The sequence below is a fragment of the Empidonax traillii genome, unplaced genomic scaffold (assembly GCF_003031625.1).
Source record: "Empidonax traillii isolate 1590-97213 ecotype Southwest subspecies unplaced genomic scaffold, ASM303162v1 scaffold215:size2007263, whole genome shotgun sequence".
NCBI lineage: Eukaryota > Metazoa > Chordata > Aves > Passeriformes > Tyrannidae > Empidonax > Empidonax traillii.
The window spans coordinates 1579669-1598120 of NW_020955408.1; the positions used below are offsets into that span (position 1 = coordinate 1579669).

At 40.2% G+C, this 18452-nt stretch overlaps 1 protein-coding gene across 4 annotated transcripts in view; it reads left to right on the plus strand.

The window, feature by feature from the left end:
• The window catches only part of OSBPL1A (oxysterol binding protein like 1A), an 86589-nt gene that overhangs the window by 29627 nt on the left and 38510 nt on the right, over nt 1-18452 (plus strand). For 2 of the 4 annotated variants that reach the window (XM_027887576.1, XM_027887577.1), the window contains exons 10-15: nt 71-144; nt 226-292; nt 1230-1328; nt 1594-1716; nt 3504-3585; nt 5808-5914. In XM_027887576.1, the coding sequence (XP_027743377.1) occupies nt 71-144; nt 226-292; nt 1230-1328; nt 1594-1716; nt 3504-3585; nt 5808-5914 (552 nt within the window). The other 2 variants (XM_027887581.1, XM_027887580.1) reach the window with 2 other exon arrangements.

An 18452-nucleotide genomic window follows, 5' to 3' on the forward strand; every position in this document is an offset into this window, starting at 1 on the left:
TCCTTACCTGACCATTTTCTTTTTTTTCTTCTTTTTTTCTTTTTTTTTTTTTTTTTAATTATTTTCTTAGAGCTCACGTTTTTTTGGGTGGAAACTCTACTGGATAGTTCTAGAACACGGAGTCCTTTCCTGGTATCGGAGACAGTAAGTTCTGTGTTTAAATTTCTGAAAAGCGATTTAAATAATTCTTATCCTCACTTCATTAAATCTCTTCTTCTTTCAAAGAGCTGATGCAGTGAATAATGATCATCGTCAGGGATGCAAGCATCTAACACAAGCTGTCTGCACGGTAGGAAGTGAAATGCCTTGTAATACTGAGTTGTTTTTTGATTGTGATGGTGTTCCATATCTGGCTAATGAAAACTTCAGCTAGATCAGTAACCTGTCTTTGTTATAAAATAGGGAAGAAGCTTGTGCTGTTGAAAGGAATTATTGTTCTTGTGGAGCAAAGTATTCTTATGTGTAAAGTGGCCCTAAAGCTCTTTCAGTACTTTCTAAAGTCTTGAAGATGTAAGCAAACATAGGATGCCCAGAAAGCTTGGCTCATCAGTTGTGCAAAGCAACTGTTTGGAGCACGTGATACAGAATAGCCAGGCTCTAGACCCTCCTTAGCTGTCACTGGCTACTTGTGCCTGATTGTGTAACTGAGGCTGATCTCAGCTGAACTGATCAATTCCGAAGACTTTTGGAAAACTTCCCCAAATTCCATTATGCTTGCAGGAACCATTTTGGAATGGGTGAATAGAGGAAAAACAGGCCAAGTGTTGTTTATAATACACAGGAAGATGAAGTGTTTAAGGAAAACGCCTTCAGAATCATTTCAGTATTTCTAAAACTAACTTGTCCTAGTTTGGCACCACAAGTTCTGTTAAACTGCACTTATATACACACTCATATTATATGAAAAGTGACTCTTGCTTTTCAGTATCTACAAATTCCTTAATACTGGTGATCTTGCACCATTGCTGAGATTTTATCTGAATCAACTGGCGCAAATAAATGCAAACATATTATTTAGATATAAAGAATCTCTATATTCTTGCTTGTGATGTAATGGCACACTTTGAAGAACTGTTCTGATCAAGATATTTGTAAGCTATAGTTATTTATATCAAGACTGAGGCAAAAACTTCTGAGTTAAGAGTAATTTTCTACTTTGCTTACTCTTCAATTTTTTTCTGACTCACTCATTATACTAATTTTGTGTTTTCTCCACATTGCTTTAGATTAAATCTACAGACAGTTGCTTCTTTTCTGTCAGATGTTTTGATGACACTGTTCATCGTTTCAAGATTCCTAAAACTAGCCTTCCTTCTCAAACTAGAGAGGTAATAATGACTCTTTATCAAAGGCATTAAAATATAATAACTTCTATAAGTAATAATTTGCATACTGCTTGCTAGAGATGCATTATTAGTAGTGTGTTTCATATCTTTAACACCAGAATTTGGTAACATAAGTGAAGATACTGAATCTTTTAGCATGATTATAGACTAAACAGCAAAAAGTGGACAGATTGTAATTCTCTTCTTTAAAATGAATGCTACCTTGTTTTCCAGCTCTTGTTTATTAATTCTTGGTTTTCCTTTTCAGAGTTGGCTGGAAGCAATAGAAGACCACTCTGCATATAGCACTCATTACTGCACGCAAGAACAATTGAGTAGTGATGATGAGGATGATGCAATATCTGTTACAGACCTACAGGATACTCTGAAAGTATGTACTGAGTACTTATTTGGCTCATGTATCTAGGTAGTTGGTATTTGTTTGTGTTGAAATACTTAAGTATACTTTGGCTAAAAGTGATGATTTTTCCTATGGATGCATAAATGCTGCTTGTATTTGCATTGCTTGTTGTCATGTTTTCCTGTTCAAACTGTGTGAATTAAATGGCATGTTTATCATAGCTACAGGGCTGTGTTTTTCAGTTGTGCTAGAACTACTACAAGACAGTAGTTGCTTGAGACTTTCAGCCAGGAGAGGGAGCCTTGAATATTGTAGTGACCCCAAGAGTGAAGGATAACGAAGTTCACCTTCAGTGAGCTCTGCTTCTATAAAACAGGCAATGAAGAGTCTTAGAAATGGTCCTTTATCGCCTCAGATCACATTAGATGCACTGTACAGTGACTGTTCACACCTACGATGGAAATGAGTAGTCTTTGGTAATTCTACCATTCAGCCTGTGATTCTAGCTTTTTGCTATATATACACTTCTGAAACCTTTTATTTTAAGGGAAAGTTCACACTGCAGTGCAAAAACCTTCACGTGACTAAACTCCAAGTGGCTTGTACCATACCTTTCCGTACAAGAAATCAAAGTAGCTCATGGCAGAGCAGAGGTGGGAGGATAGCTGGGGTTGGCAGTTCCCAGCACCTGACAGAAGAAGGCGGTATTATGTAATAGATAACTGAACTGTGCCCAAAAGACCAACTGCACCCTGGGCTGCACCAAAAGGAGCGTGGCCAGCAGGTCAAGGGAGATGAATGACCCCCTCTACTCTGCCTTCATGAGACCCCACCTGGAGCGCTCTGCCCAGGTCTGGTGGTCCTCAGCACAAGACAGACGTGAACCTGTTGGAGCAGGTCCAGAAGAGGGCCACAAAGATGATCACAGGGAGTGAGCACCTCTCCTATGAAGACAGGATGAGAGCTGGAGAAGGACAGGCTCCAAGGAGACCTCATTGTGGCCTTCCACTTCTTTAAGGGGGCTTATTAAAAAAGAGAAGGAAAGTGACTTTCTACATAGGCAGATAGCGATAGGACAAGTGGGAACGCTTCTAAACTAAAAGATGAGAGATTTGTTGTAGATGTTAGGAAGAAATTCTTTACTGTGAGAGTGGTTCAGCGCTGGGACTGGTTGCCCAGAGGAGCTGTGGGTATGTTCCCATCCCTGAAAGTGTTCAAGGCCAGGCTGGGTGGGGCTTTGAGCAATCTGGTCTAATGGAAGGTGCCCCTGTCCATGGCTGGGGTGTTGGAAGTAGACGATTTTTAAGGTCGCTTCCCACCCAAGTCATTCTGTGATTCTATGATAACTGTCTCTAAGTTCTAATGCAGGCTTGAAATATGATCTTGGGGTTGGTTCCTGCCATGTCATTGTACTTGACATATGTCAGTTAACATATGAATTTGCTTATTTGGGCCTTAGGTTTCTCAAAGAACAAGCAAATGCTCTTCGTGGGTTTTTAAACTTTATTAAACACAATGGGAAACTGGAAAAGTGGTACATAGCTTTGGGGACTGATTTGCTATGCTAATTTAAATAAAAGCTGGTCAGTGATATAATGTGCATAAATCTTCTCCTTGTGTGTTTGAAGGTACTTTAAGTAATTTGTTTCCATTTTTTTTATCAGTCTCTGGGCTGGGAATCTTCATTGAGATTTAATGCTCTCCAAATTTAAAAATTTCAAATTAAATTTCTCCAAATTTAAAATGGTTAAGAGAGTAAACTTCTGCTTTCCTTAGGACAAGGCACGTCTGAACTACCTATCCTTGTTGTCTTTCAGAAAGCACAAGCATGCCAACTAAGACTCAGTAAAGAGATTTCAGACTTTCTTGCAATGGTTAAATCTTTGGATGCTACAAAAGGTAAAACTTATTATTTTAAAATGCAGTTTGTTGCCAGGCAACTATTTTTTTTCTATTAAACAAAACATGCTTTAATTTCATCAAAATTAAATTTTCAGGACCTTAAAAATACAAGATTGTTTTTCTCATTGAAAAAGATACAAATAAAGTAACATTATCGTAATTGCTAAGAATTAAGATTTCAGATTTGGGGAAACAACTAAGGAGTGTGCTGCTTGAAAGAAATTTTACCAGTGGCTGTAAATCCAGGGGAACTGCTTTTTGCTATAGTGCTTATTGAGTAGCATCATAAGAATATAACTCTTAAGGTTCACTTTTGAGGTTTTTAAAAAAAAAGTTTGTGGTTAGTAGCTTATTGCAGAGCATAAGTATCTCCTCACAGGTACAAAGAGCCAGCTTTCTTACTCTGCTTGTCCCTCAAAATATTTGTCTTGTAGTGAGTAGAAATGCAATGAAAGTGGAGGCATGATAAACAGGATGTGAAGTGAAATCACAAAACTATGCAGGGAACTGGAGGCATGGTATAATGGGATATATTCCACAGACCTTTGCTGTGAGTTTTATGCCAGATTTTATATTCTCAGGCTTCTCAGGCAAAATTATTATGAGGTGGATAAATTCCCTTTGGCAGATGTAGGAGCAGTTTCTCAGACTCCGTATTGCTGACCTGAAGAACCAGTGAGATTCTTCTTTAGAAGAGAAACCTTTTTTAAAAAAGGAAACATAGAACTTGAACAACAAAAACCCATAGTAAATCAAAACCCAGATACTATCTCATTCCTAGAAACTGCTAGTCTTGGCCAGTAGCATTAGTAAGTTCCTGTTTTCCTTCCAATGAATGTAACTTGATAGGTCAGTGAACTCTTTCTGGGTTCATGTGTAACCTCTGCAGGTCTCAATAGAGAAAACTTCTGAAGTTCTCCCCATTCTCACATTGTTGTGCTGTCTTTAAAGTATTTTAATCCTATGGCTCCAGAAGAATGCAGATTTCTGAGTTAGAAGTCCTTCCGTGTAGAGCTTCCCCTAAAAAGTTTTGAGTAATAAAAAATGGCTATGTTGGGACATGATATTAAAGTTCTCTCCATAACTATTTCTACATGCTGTTCTGAATCTAGTTATCTTTGAGATTTACGTATTTGTATATTACAGATAAAGATATTTTCTGCTCCTGCACTCCCTGTGCTTGCCCTCCTAGAGGTGCTAGCTGTTCTTAATACCTGCTGTAAGACTCAATTTGAGTCAGTAGTGAGCTCTGGTATCAAAGACAACAATTAGTGTGTGGATATGTACTGTATCTTGTCCGGCACAAGCAGTATAAGTTGAAAAATAAATTCTGGAACTGTCACTGATGGACCTCTTAATCTTTATTGGTGTGACATCAGCTTGAAGCACCTGTGTTACTAAATGGTGTCAACTGATCCTGATACTTTATTTGCAACAAGTATGCTTCCTGAGAGAATGGCTTGCTTGACTTCTGAGGAATTGCTGCACATCACAAAACTTTAAAGATTGACTCAAATATTAAATAATTCTACCAGCTGATTGAGCTATCATGATTTCCTGCTGGCTCTAGACATGTAGCCCCTTAATGTCATAACCTCAGATGTGAGGTGGCATTGCTCTTAAAGGTGTACTACTTATGAATAAGATGAATCCATGAAAATAAGATCTTCCCCTTTTATTGTTCAGTGTGCTTGTAGTTACAACCCCATCTATTTTATTTTCAAACCTAAATCTCCAGCTGCACTGTGGTAAGCTTTTTGTCTTCTCTATAATACATGGCAGAAGGCAAAAAAAAAGCTACATTTCTCAGTTTAACTTACATTAAATTAGTTCAGTAGCCTTTTTATTTGAATTCTGGCACCTGGCAACTCTGAAGCTTTTAAATCTAGAAAGTGGTTAAAAGGAGATTGCTGCTAGTCCCTTTTCCAGTGTCTTGGTGCCGTGGTTTACTGCCTCTGCTTTCTGAGCCATGCTGAGAGGGAAACTTAATCCATTCATGTGCCACTTATACCAGTACTAGGGAAAGGCAGCAAAAGAAAGAACTTAGGTTCCCTCAGTGTTACTTTTGTTGACCTTATCTCACACAGATCTTGCAGTGCCACGAGTCTTCTTTTAGAACGTGAATGTTACATCTGTATTACTTGGAGGAAAAAAGTAATTAAAAGAATCCTGTAGTTTTCAATGTCCCTCTAATGTTACTAATATTTTTGTGCTTTCAGGAATATCTTCTCCCCTCCTGCAGAAAGTTGATGTGGTCTCTGAAGTATCCCAGGAAACATGTGAGGCTCTGGCTGACTGCCTCAACCTATTCATGAAGCAAGAAGGGGTATGTATTGTGCTGCATGGGTCTATAAAGGGTCGAATAGCTTAGTGTAGTTGTCTAATTCCCTGCTTAGCTGTTACAAAAATAAACACACAAACTCATAAAATTTCATATTGTTGATAAGCTGTCCTTTTGCATGCTGAATGTGATGAAAACTGGTGCTTGTAGAGAAAGAGCAGATAAATTTCTCTGCAAAAGTATATCTTAGTATTTGGGTGTTCAGAAGAGACACAGATTTTGGTCACATACTACTGCTTGTAGTGTTCAAACCAAATGCTTGAATTCAATAAAGCTGTTGCTTTGCTAATTTGAAGGTCAAAATATTGAGAAAATTAATAGTTTTGGTTTGGGGTTTTTTTAACTACTAACTGAAGTGTTGAACAATATTGCTTCTGAATTTATTTTTCAGACCATGTGCTTAGGCTGTGCGAATGCTATCTGTTGAACTTCTGGGTTTCCCAGCAACAAATATCTTGTATAGTGTTAAACATAATGTAAACACTTTAATTTGGGAATATATGTTGAACTCATTAGTTCCTGGAGTAGGAGAGCTGGTATTTTCTCTTCCCTTAGTACCATGGAGTAAACTTGTTTTCCTGTACTGTGGTAGCTCTAATCCCTTGGTTAGGCTCTTGTTGTCATCAGTAAGCTGTGTTTCAAAATGAGGTTTGTGTTGGTGCTATTAGTCTTCCAGTTATTTAACAGTGAGCTGCAAACACTGGCTCCATTGTTTAGGTTTGGTTTAAGATTTTTTTTTCATTCCTTTCCAAGCCCTTTTGTCTCCAGTCACGAATCTTTTAGACTTACTTGAGTCAAGTTCTAGCAGAGTGGAACAAGCATTGATTTTTTTACATTGAGTTTTTCCTTTAAAAAAGTCTGATATTAGAGTTGCCAGCTTCAGTTGCGGATGAGGGGGAAATTGTGACAACAGTGGGTGTACAGTGTTAGTTAGTATTCCTTAATTGTGTTGGCATCTAGCTTCAAGCCAGACTGAAATAGCTTTCCAGAGTGGAGTATGGCAAAGCATATGGTGATATTGTAATTTCACCTTACTTGAACTTGAACAGTCTCAGCTGGTGTAATAGGGGCCTTATTTTAATCTGGAAGCACATAGATTTGGGCACAGAGGGATAGGCTGAGGTGTGAACTTGATTTTTCACCACAGCTAGTTAAATCACTCGGTCATGACAGGGAGATGATGTGATTCTGGAGAGTTTTGTGTCTTGGTATTTTTAAACTTCAAACTATTGCAATTCCAGAATGTAGGAGGCTTTTAAAGATGCCATAAGATCATAAGGGAAATTACAACTGCAATGTCTTCCTAAGACTTGCACCTTTCCTTGAAGTTATGTTCATTGAGCATTACTGTTCTCATATCTACAGGATCTGGCTTTGTTGTCTTCTATAAGTCAGGGCCCTTTTCTTTGCTGTTCAGTGTTGATTTCTGGACCACAGTTTAGTTGGCATTACAAAAGCAATATATATAACCTTGCAACCATGTGCATGTCCCATGAAATCTGGTTATCTCTAGAATGAACGTTTTCTTAAGCTTGGTACCTTTTTATCTTGCCTCTTTAAGGAGAATTCTTTTTCCCTCCAACTTAAATTGTCAGCATACCAGAAGCTGCTGACTGACTGAGGAGGGGCTGCTAACTTCAGTAAGGGTAACCACAGTGAACGCGCTTTCTGCTCTCCAGAGAAAACTTTATTTAGTGCTGCCCATCACTGCGCTGTGGTCAATTGCAGCATAATCGTGCAGTCTGTAGATGAAACCGCTTAATGCAGCGCTAAAGAAAAGGGAAGGTTCAGCCGTCTCCGACTTGCGCTAAGAAATGGTGCATGAGCGTGATACCCGAAGGCTCCATCTGCCCGCTGCTTCCCCTTCCCTGCCGGTGCCGCCGTGCGGGGCTCGGCGTGCGCGGTGGCGGCCGCGGGAGCGGGGCCGCTGCTCCCGGCGGGGCTGCGGGAGGAGATGCCCCCCGGCCCCGCGCTGCCCACCGCCCCTGCCGGGGAGGGCGTGACCTCCGCGCTCCGCTCGGCGGGAGCGGCTCTGACGCCGCAGAGGGGAGCGGGGACGGGGCGGGGAGCTTCCAAAAATAACCCACTGCGGCGGGGCTCCGTGCGGGGCGGCCCCGGGCTGGCTCGGGGACCCACGCACCGTGCGGGGCCGCCCCGGGGAGCGGCGGGCAGCGCCCTGACCCGGGGGCGCGGCGGGGGCGGGAGCGCTCGGGCTGTCAGGCCATTTTTAGCCTGGCTGCGGGCCGGGCTGTGGCCGCCCCGCCGTTTCGGGTTGGTTTCCTCCTCCTCCCCTTCCCCAGCGCCCGGCGGGACGCGGCGGCAGCGGGAGCAGCGCCCCGGCTGCGCAGGGCGGGCGCGACTGTCCCGCCCCGCCCCGCCCCGCCCTGCACCGCGGCGGCCGCGGAGCCCGCGGCGTGGTGGTGGTGGTGGTGGTGTCGGCGGTGGTGGTGGTGGTGCAAGGTGAAGGGGCTGCTCGCTGCGCTGTGCCGGCCCGGCAGGTGCTGCTGCTGCAGCCCGAGCCGGCTTCCCTCGGAGCGCCTGCCTTCCCGGAGTCCGTCCCGCGGTATGTGGTGTGCGTGATGGGGCTGGGTGCTGTTGTTTTGATGGCTTTGCTCCCGTGTTGACATTGGGGTGAACCCGTCAGTGTCAAGTAGTGATAAGCGCAGTACTTTTTGCGAATCAGTCAAACCGTGTGAGGGGAAAACCGAAGGTAATTTGGTTGCCTTAGTCTGAGTGCTTGCCGAGTCTCTGGTGCCGGAACCAGCACAACTTGAAGCGTTTTCTGCAGTGACTTTGGGCACAAGGTTAGTAAGTATTGTTTAAAAACAGGACTTCTCTTGGACTATTTCTGGCAAATATCAGAACCTGCGTTCCTAAAGCAGTTCGCCTCTAGTGTTTTCTGTGTTCTAAGTTATTTTTATATAGTTGTAGGAGTTTAAGGTTCTTTGCATGCTGATTTCTCTGCTAGATTTTCTGAGTGAGTTTAAAATTCATCTCTAGTACTTGAGCCACACGTACTGAAGCTGTGTGAAATCGATAGGAAAGATATTATTTTTATTTTACCTTGCTTCTTCACTAACCAGTGCTAGATAAAGTGTGCTGATGAGTATCTTGACTTTTAAGTTTCACTTTTACCAGCAAGGGTTATATGTAACGGTAAATTAAAGAGCTCATATGCATGAGTTTAGAACAAATAGCAGTTGTAAGATGACTTCGTTTGTAGTCTCTTCGTGGCTTTGGATCTTCAGCCTTTGCGAATTTGTCATTCTTTCTAGTTTGTTTTTGTTTTAAAAAGGGATTGTTTACAAGCTGACTATAAACCTTATCTGATGAGATAAGGGATTCAGAAAAGGTTTCTTCATTTTTTGCATTAATTGAGTTGTATATTTAGCTATGAGGAATTTGTCATGACAAATTAAGCTTGTTATTTTTCCATAAACTTTTAAGATCAAAATGCTGTGGGTCGTAGTCCTTGAACTTGGTTATCTTTAACATGGCGTAATGCTCTGTCTCCTATGTATAATTGACATACTGTAAATAGAAAAAGTTCACACAGTCCAGCTAGCAAATATTAAGCTCTAGAAGTTCCGTGTACTGCCTTAGTTTATTTCATATTTCTTGGAAATGTGATGGAATGTGTGAGGATTAAATGTGTCTCTGAGTGTTCTTGTGAATGCATGCATGCATGATCTTTGATAAAAAAATAGTTGTCTTTAATACATATCTGATTTTCATCTGGGAGACACATAGAAGCATGGCTGTTATAACTTAAACCTACTTTCTACCTTACTGTGTTGTGAATGAAGAAAAAGCCTGTAGGCTATGCCCAGATGACTCCTTAATGAGGCTTTTTATTATGTTTCCTTGTGGGGATGCAAGTGAGGGGAACAGTGGTGAGACACACTGCAGTCACGGGAGAACTGCTGATAAGGGCACTCTGAGCAAATGTGTCCAGAGAAGTCCTGGCATCCATCAGCAGTCCTTTTTCTGCCACCTGGCAATACCATCAGCTACATATATAAAGTCTTGCGAGCCTTTGGTGTGTGGGAGGGAGAGATGAAGAGGAGGTGAGGGACTCAAAATTGGAGAAGCTAAAAAAGAGGTTAACTCTACAGTTTTGGAGTTAGGTATGGAGAGGGGATAGTCTATTGACTGACTGTTGTACTAGACCTAAAACAAGAGTCCTTAGTCTCTCAGGTGCTAAAAGCAGTGCCTGTGTTTTTCTGCTCTTTCTCCTTGTGCTTAGAAACAGGTGAAAACCGTTTTTTTTTTTTTTTAATTTTATTATTATTCCTTTCAGTCAGTGCAGGAATTATGTTGTCCATTCTGTTTTGCAGCTCTTGATGAAAGTAGTGGAAATCAAGGCAAAACCTCAGTGTGTCAAGGCCTGTAGGCAATGCCCAAAAAAACTGAAATGCTGTTCAGGTTGTAAACTTGGGGAAAGGAAGAGGGTAGTTTTCAGACAGTTGATAATTGCACTGGACCCAAGTGGTATTTGGTGCTGGGAGACTCAAGGTGTGTCTGCGTCAAGTAAACCTTTATTGACTGAGTGAGTCTGTAACTGACTTGATCGTCTTTCTCCCTCTCTCCTCCAAATGAGTAGAATAGTATTAGAAATACCTAGTGCAGCTTGAATCTTGGCGGAAATTAACAAGTTCTTTGGAAGGTTCTCTGTGATCAAAGAGGTGCCCAGGTGAAGACTGGTATTTTTTTCCTTTTACAGAGGAGCATGGGATATAACATGTTGTGGAATGTTGTAGGGCATGGCATGTAAGAGAACAAAACTCCCGACAGGAAAGTCATTCAAAAGGTTGTTTCTCCTGCTAGAATGCTGACAGTTCTATTCATGCCTTGATGATTCTTGCTGTACTAATTTTTGGATGCTGTAAATGCATGTGTCTTTCATCTGTGCTAAAGCTTTATAGAGAAGATATTAAAGTTGGAAGAACTTGATAATGAAATGTTTGTGGGTGGCACAGTGTTCCTCTGGAAGCATTTTTCCCCACCATTGCACTTCAGCTTTGTAGATGGAAACTAGCTACAGATCTGTGAAGGCAACATCCTTACCAATAGTAATAGTATGTAAAGGAAGGAGTTTAATGAGTCCAAAATATCCAAGAGATGGAGGACTTAAAGAACATAACTTTTTTTTTTTTCCTGAGATTTTCCTAGAGCAGCTAAGACTCAATAGGTCACCAAAGTGGGCAGTGAAGGTAAGCAGCAGCCCAGACAGAAGCTTGTTAAAATAATAAATACCGAGTCTCCATTCAGGGAAAAGATAAGTAAACGTTACTGCTCTGCTTTTATAAAAGGGCAGTATGTGTGTTGACAGAATGCTTAAGGTTTTAAGCAGTTGATAAGATCCTTGGTCAAGTGCTGTATAGGAAAGTCTTCTGTATGGCAGATGGTTTTGGCTCATAGAAGGACACCTGGATGTTAGCATAGGGGAAGAGATGAATGCTGCTGTTCTTTGTATTGCAGCAGGGTCCCAACTCTGGAGATGATTCGTTTGTTTTGATTCTTGATTGGTTTGATTGTTTTGTCTTCTGCTTGGGTTGATTTTGTTTGTTTGTTTTGGTCTTGTTTTTTTGTTTTGATCAAGGCTGTGCGCTTCAAAGTTAATCTTTATCCTTGCAACTGGCTATAGGTTGTATTGGCAAAGGGACATATTTTGACTTCTAGGGACAGGGAAACAGTTGCTCCCTTGTAGCTCGAAGGGCCTATGTGGAAGCTGGTCGTGCAGCTTGACTGAAGACATTCTCTGCTCTGCAGTGTGTTACTCAATTCAAAGCACACTGATAACTTGTTCTTGCACTTTCCATAGTGGGTTAATGCTTTTTCAAAGCCTGGCCTCTATGTGTGTGTTTTGTTGGCGGCTGTTGTTAAGCAGCCTTGTAAACTAACTTGGAATCCATTCATGGGCCTCTGGGGAAACGCGGTGTAAAAACATATTAGTTTGAAATGAGACTCCTCCTTACTGTGCTTCTGCAGCTCCTGCTCTGAGGTTTACTTCTGTGATCTTGTCTATGACTTATTTGAGTATTTCATTTTTAATGCAAAAACATGGAGAAAACAGTCTTAGCTGAGGCTGCAGGACGAAAAAACCAAGCAGCAATCTTTAATGAAATAGTGTTTGATAGAGTAAACTTCTCAAATAAGAATTAGGAATTCCTATTTCTATTATTCTATGAATGTTTCATTTTCAAAATGGTGCTCTTTTCTCTAAGTTGACAGAGAGGAACAGTAAAAGAAACTTATACCATGGATATTTTCTTTGTGTTTTCACTGCTTAATGCTATGAGAATATGGTTTGATTTCCTCTTCTTCATCCTTTGAAAACAAACTGGAGTGAGAAGGGTGCAATGCTTTTATTCTTCTGATGTCATTGTGATGTGATTATGGCATGCAAAGCTGATCAGCTTGTTTTCAGTGTTCTGGCTTAATTTGTATTTGATGTGCTGTGGAAGAATGGATGAGTAGCAGAGTTCTAGAAGTTGTTAGCTCCCAGCCCACCAGCGTATTGTCAGCTAAGGACTGGTAGCCTTTCAGGTAAAAAAGAGAAGCAGTAAAAATCCAGGATTTAAGGCTGAACCTCTATGCGTAGCACCATACTTGTTAACTTTGTTTACTGGGATTTTGTGTGCAAGTGAGTGAGATAATTGGCTGGAGCGGCAGTCTGGCTGAATGGTCTGGTTTTGTGTCTCAGCTGCATAAAACGTCAGAACACTGAATTGGGTAACTGCAGTTACACACATTTACTAATTATCTAGAGATGTGTTATTCTTCTTGACCTGTCTTTCCTTAATTTATAAAAATTATTGTATAAAAATACACCCTTTTTTTCTGTGTTCAACTGATAAAAGCTAGTTTCTTAGAATAATAATTAAAAAAATAATTTCTATACATATGAAAAATAAACTTCATGTAGCCTGTCAGTACTGGATATTGACATGTTCTTTTGGGGGAGATAGAATATTTAACTCTTCATTATACATGTGTTTTGCATTGGGAAGGTGCTGAAGTTGTTTTGAAGGCAGTGTCTCTGAGTAGCATAAGTAACTTAAGGTTTTGTGTCACTTAACAGTTGTCAAATCATCTTAAACTTTTCATGTGGTGGAATTTTGGTATGTTTTGTATGGCTTCCTTAAACATCATGATATCAGATCTCTTGCCTTATGGGCTAGTGAGCTGTCCATGTGCGATTGTGTAGCGTTTCCTTGAATAAAGGAGTTTGAATGAACCTAACTTCCTTTACAGCTTTTCTTTGCTGTGTTTGTAGTTGATTTATTTTAGTCACTTCTGATTTCATGAAATATAGGGGCCTTCCAGCTATGAATAGTAAAATGGGCGATTTCCCATTTAGACAGTACTAGTGCACATGGAAGGGTATGTTGTCTGTTGTGTTTTTCAATCTAAACTTTACCTGGCCACAATCATAGTATTTCAAACTAAAATTCCTTTTTGCACTTTTTTTTGATTCTATGACTCATCAGAGCTGATACCATTTTTATAACAGAGGTAAGCAATTGTGAAATTTGACCTCTTGTCTGATTTTTTTAATCTCATTACCGAATGTGTACTTACTGACCTCTTTCTTTCCTCTCTCCACCCCCCAAGACAGCCAATGAGTTTAAAAGCTTTTTTTTTTTATTTTTTTAATATCAGTATTCAGAAGTGTGTTATCTCAACTTGTTGTGCTGTCCAGTAAAGAAATGCCTTAGTATGGTGCTGACTGCTGAGTCATTGAGGTTATCACTAGAATTGGTAAATGGACTGTGTTTGGAAAGTATTCATGTACTGAAAATAAGTCACTGATGGTGTAGTTTTTCTTGAAGGTACATGCCAGGCCTGGTCATAAAGGAATGTTAGTAAACTCCTTCTCCATAGTGCTGGTATTGTTTTTAACATCACTCTCCTTCAAATGCATCAGTAATATACTTTAAAAATAAATGTGTTCAGTGTTATGTATAAATGGGAAACGCAGGCCTGTGCTGTCCTATTAGGATAGTTGATAAGCACACGAAAAACAGAGTATGCTCTGTTTATAGTGAACTGAACGTTGCTGCAAGAGAAGGGGTCAGATAGAGGCCCTCTTACAAATAAAGTGTATCCATTTGTTGTGAATATCCTGAAGAGGCCATTATAATTGATGTCCAGCTCTCTAAGCATAGCCTTCATCCAAATATCTCATCTTTGTGAGTGACAGCTGTGATGTGCTTACTTTGCTTGCATAGCTTCATGTTAAGCCACTTGTAAGGTAAACGTGGGCTCAGTGGTTTTAAATAGGAACGTTTCCCCTCCTCTCATGCCTGTCACTGCTACATTATTAATGTTAAAAGTTGGACATCAATGCAATAACTGTTGGATCCATAGGTACAGTAGGAGATTTTGAGAATAGCTTTAAAGAACATCTACTTGAAGAGCAGGTCTGCATTGTGCATTCATAATGTAGGGGTACTTTTTAGCATAGAAACGGTTTGTAAACTTGAAATTTCATCTGCTTTAAAGGGTTTTATGCTGCCAAAGCTACACTGCTTCCACGACAAAAGCATGTTCAGATATGTTATTTGACCTTTGAAATGAAACAGAGCTTCTTGGTATATAATATTGCTATTGCTATTGCAAGTCCCCTTTTTTGAATCAGGAACTATGGTGGGGGAAAGGGATAGGGAGAGCAAAACTACTCTTGCCTCGTCTGGAAATATTCAGTGTAACGGGTCAGAACATCAACCTCCAGACCTTGTGCAGGTCTGCTGTAGCAGAAAAGCATCTATAGGAGTTTAAAGGGTTTGAACTGATAGGCAGATAGAAACTAATGGGGCTCAGTCATACGTGGGGATTTTATCACTGTGGTGGGGAATGATCTTAAATTGTCAAGATAATAGTATAGTTCCTCTAGGTAATGTGGTAATCTACATTTGTCAGTAGTTTATACCTTTCTGGAAATGCCTACAAGACTATTAATTGTGGATGTATTCTGTGCTATGCATCCAAATTGAATTTTCTGTTGTTCCAGTGAAACCTCTTGCTGCAAGGTCAGACAAATCAAATTGAGGTTAAAATGAGCTGGCTGAGCCTTTCAGACAGCTTGAAACCTTAGACAGTTGCATCTGCGACTATGGATAGCAGAAATCTAGTTTTGTCTGACCTGTATCTCCTCCAGCTCTGAAGCCGCATTTTGGGCTAAGGCCCAAACTCTAATCTCACAGAATAACAAAATGGAAGTGGTTGAGGTTGGAAGGGACCTCTGGAGCGCCTCTGGTCCACTCCCCCTGCGCAGGCAGGGCCATCTGGAGCTAGTTGCTCAGGACCAGGCACAGATGGCTTTTGAGTGCCTTCAAGGATAAAGAGTCTACAACCTCTCTGGGCAACCTGTGCCAGCACTTGGTCACCCTCACAGTGAAAAAGTGGTCCATGATGTTCAGAGAAAATTTCCTGTCTTGTTAGCTTGTGCTCATTCCTTCCTGTCCTGCCAGTGGGCACCAATGAGAAGAGCCTGGCTTCAGCTACCTTTGCAACCTCCATTCAGGTATTTATATAGGTTGATGAGATTTGTCCTGAACCTTTTCTTCCCTAGCTTGAACAGTCCTCAGAGTACTTAAAAGGTAGTCCAGTACAGTAGAGTTAGACAATTTCAGGGAGCCATGTGTCAAAGATCAGCAGGTAATATAAGGTCAGTGCTTTTTTTACTGGTGTCTTTGCTCCCACATGCAATTAATTGAATCTAAAAAGTGGTGTGTCGCTCTAGGCTGTCAGATCCTGTTTCAGCTTAGGGTGGGGAGAACCCTTGGTGTTCCTTAGACTTTCATCAAATCTATGGTCTAGTTTTCTTCTAGCAGCCTGTGAGTTTTATTGAAAAAGTTTGTAAAGAGCTTCTTAGAAGTTTAATCTGGGTCTGTTCTACCTCTGAACTGACTACAGTGTTCTTATAACTCTTCTAACTCTGAACTTGCTACAGTGTTCTTGTGAAAAATCTAGAAAAAAACCAAAAAAAAACAAAAAACAAAAAAACCCCAACAACTGTAAAAAACCCCCATCAGATAAGGGCAAAAGTGTTTGAGATCATTCATAAGGAGAGAAGATCTGTTCCACTGAATTAGAATATTTGGATTTTCTAGTCATTCTGCATTGTATTTCCGTACTCCAAATCATGGTTATCTGTTTGCCCTGACTGCTGGACAAACGTCCAGATGACATACTCTAATTTCAGGAAATGTCTCATCAGCTTACCCAGGGCCTGGCTGATGTCTGCTTAGGAGTAAGGACAAAAACAGTGTCTCAGAGGAATATCGACCCTAAGAAAAGACAATCGTCTTCATGCTGCAAGTCCTTCTGAAATCTGAAGTAGAAATGAGATTTTTGCATTTGTGTCTATTTCTGAAGTTTGATTCTTTAACATTGAAGAGCCTGTTCTGGGCTATAGCAAGTAAGAACGCTTTCCAAGGTGGATTTCATTTGGAGATCAGAACTCCAGCACTGCATTGTAAAACTCGCTGTCAATTTCTAGCCTATATAACATATTTCACTTTTAACTAATTTGGTTAGCATCCAAAATGAAATAAAAACTATCGGTTGAGACATCTTGAGTTTTTCAGAAGTGCAGAACAACCGTACTGCACGCATGTTTGTTTTGAATTGCTTGTAAAAAAAAACAACTAACATGTCAGTAATTCTTCATGAATAATTAACAAGATTCCCAATGTGGGACTTGTAGAACAGACAACCAGTTTCAGAAGTGTTAATTTTTTTAATAGGAAGCTGTTTTCTCTGCAAGTCAACAACTGAGTCCAGTTGTGTATCAGCCCTAGTAAGCCAGTAAGAGCCAACAAAAACATGGCAAAAACATGACAGTTGCTTCAAAAGAGAAAACATTACATGCATTCACTGTAACCCAGCTGGGAAGAAGTGTGGGGAAGAGAATACAAAGGGTTTGATCAAAGTAATCAGTGGTGTATACTGAAAAATACTTAAGGGAAGTAGTTAGATCAAAACTGCCTTAAGATCTCTTTTCAAAACAGTCCTTAAGAACAAAAAGGAAATGTTTCCTGTATGCATTCTTAAGAACCCTTACATCTTAAAGTCTGGTCTCTCTGTTTGTGAGACTAGCAAACTTCAAAGATGTCCAGAATCTCTCGAAGGGAAAAGACACAAAAAAGTCCCTACCTGATCTGAAAACACGCAGCAATATATTGTTCTGGTTCTTTTTGCATCAGGATAAGGTACAGGCTTCAATGAGACCTTTAGTTTGAGTAAGGTTACTTGTGTCACACACCTCTGAGAACATGATTGCTTAATTTCCCCAAGGCAGCAAAATATCTTTTGGGATGTGTTTTTTTTCTGGTAATCTTGTAGTTCTGCAGCTTGAAACACGCTTCCCAAACACGTACATCATTGCTGTCATTGAGTCCCAGCTTGTTATGTTATTACTATTGGCAAGTGTGAATAGCAGCCGTATTTAATTTCAGCTTTACTCAGAATAGAAACAATACTTTGCACAAAATTACAAAATTGGAAGGCTTTTTCTTTGAACTCCTGATATTGGACTAATCGGTATTTTAATACTGGAAGACAAGTAGGGACAGAGTGTGCTCTGGAAACTGGCAAATTCTGCAGTTCTCAAACTTAAGTTTACCTCGTGAGATATATCAGCTTATAGTTAAGTCTAAGTAAAATGTAAAGAATAAATACTTTTGAGAGGAAGACTTGGAATTGCCATTGAGTCTCACTTAAGAAACAAACCAGAAGATGCTCTGTTAACTCTTGATCTGTGCAGAATCACTTGGAAGAAAAGAGCTTCTCTGATAGAAAAGCTTAAACCCAAACTTTTAAGCCAAACCCATGTTTCTAATCTGCAATCAGAAATTAGGTCGCTGCAGTTTCTTCTTGTGCTCTTAGACAGGTTCCTGGCTCAGAACTGTGACATTCTCCATTGGTTAAAATTGTAGTGCTTCATCAGCCTATGAATAAACAGACTTTGACATAGCCAAATGTGGAAACAGGAGAGGGGAAGGAGGGCAGCAAGGTCCTTGTTGAGGAGGAAGTGTTAGTGTCTGAGGAGGGAAAGGTGGGAGGCGAACAATCTTTGTCCCTAGCATGTGGATAGTTCAGAAACTGTTATTCCAGGCAGTCTTCAATAATGAATTTTTATATTAGACATGCATACTGGAAGAAGGGTGCTGAGTGCTCTCAGCATCTCTAGCTTTTCTCTTGAAAAACAGTTCTCTTACTGCCTAGATGTCTGTCTGTGGTGACATGATCCTGCCGAAGTATGAGTTTCTTCTAGGTGGACTATAACTTGGCTCTTGATTCTAGCAGTGCTTTTGCTGTATTTGTTTTATGATCATATCTAGTCCTTTCCTTCATTAGCAGAATTTTATTATGTTGATATATATCTATATGTAATTAATATATTATACTATTATTAATATATTATATAATAAATGTATCTATATAAAATATATATTTTTTATTTTACTAGTAAATCAAATATGGGGAAATACTATAGCTCTGTACTCAGAAGAAT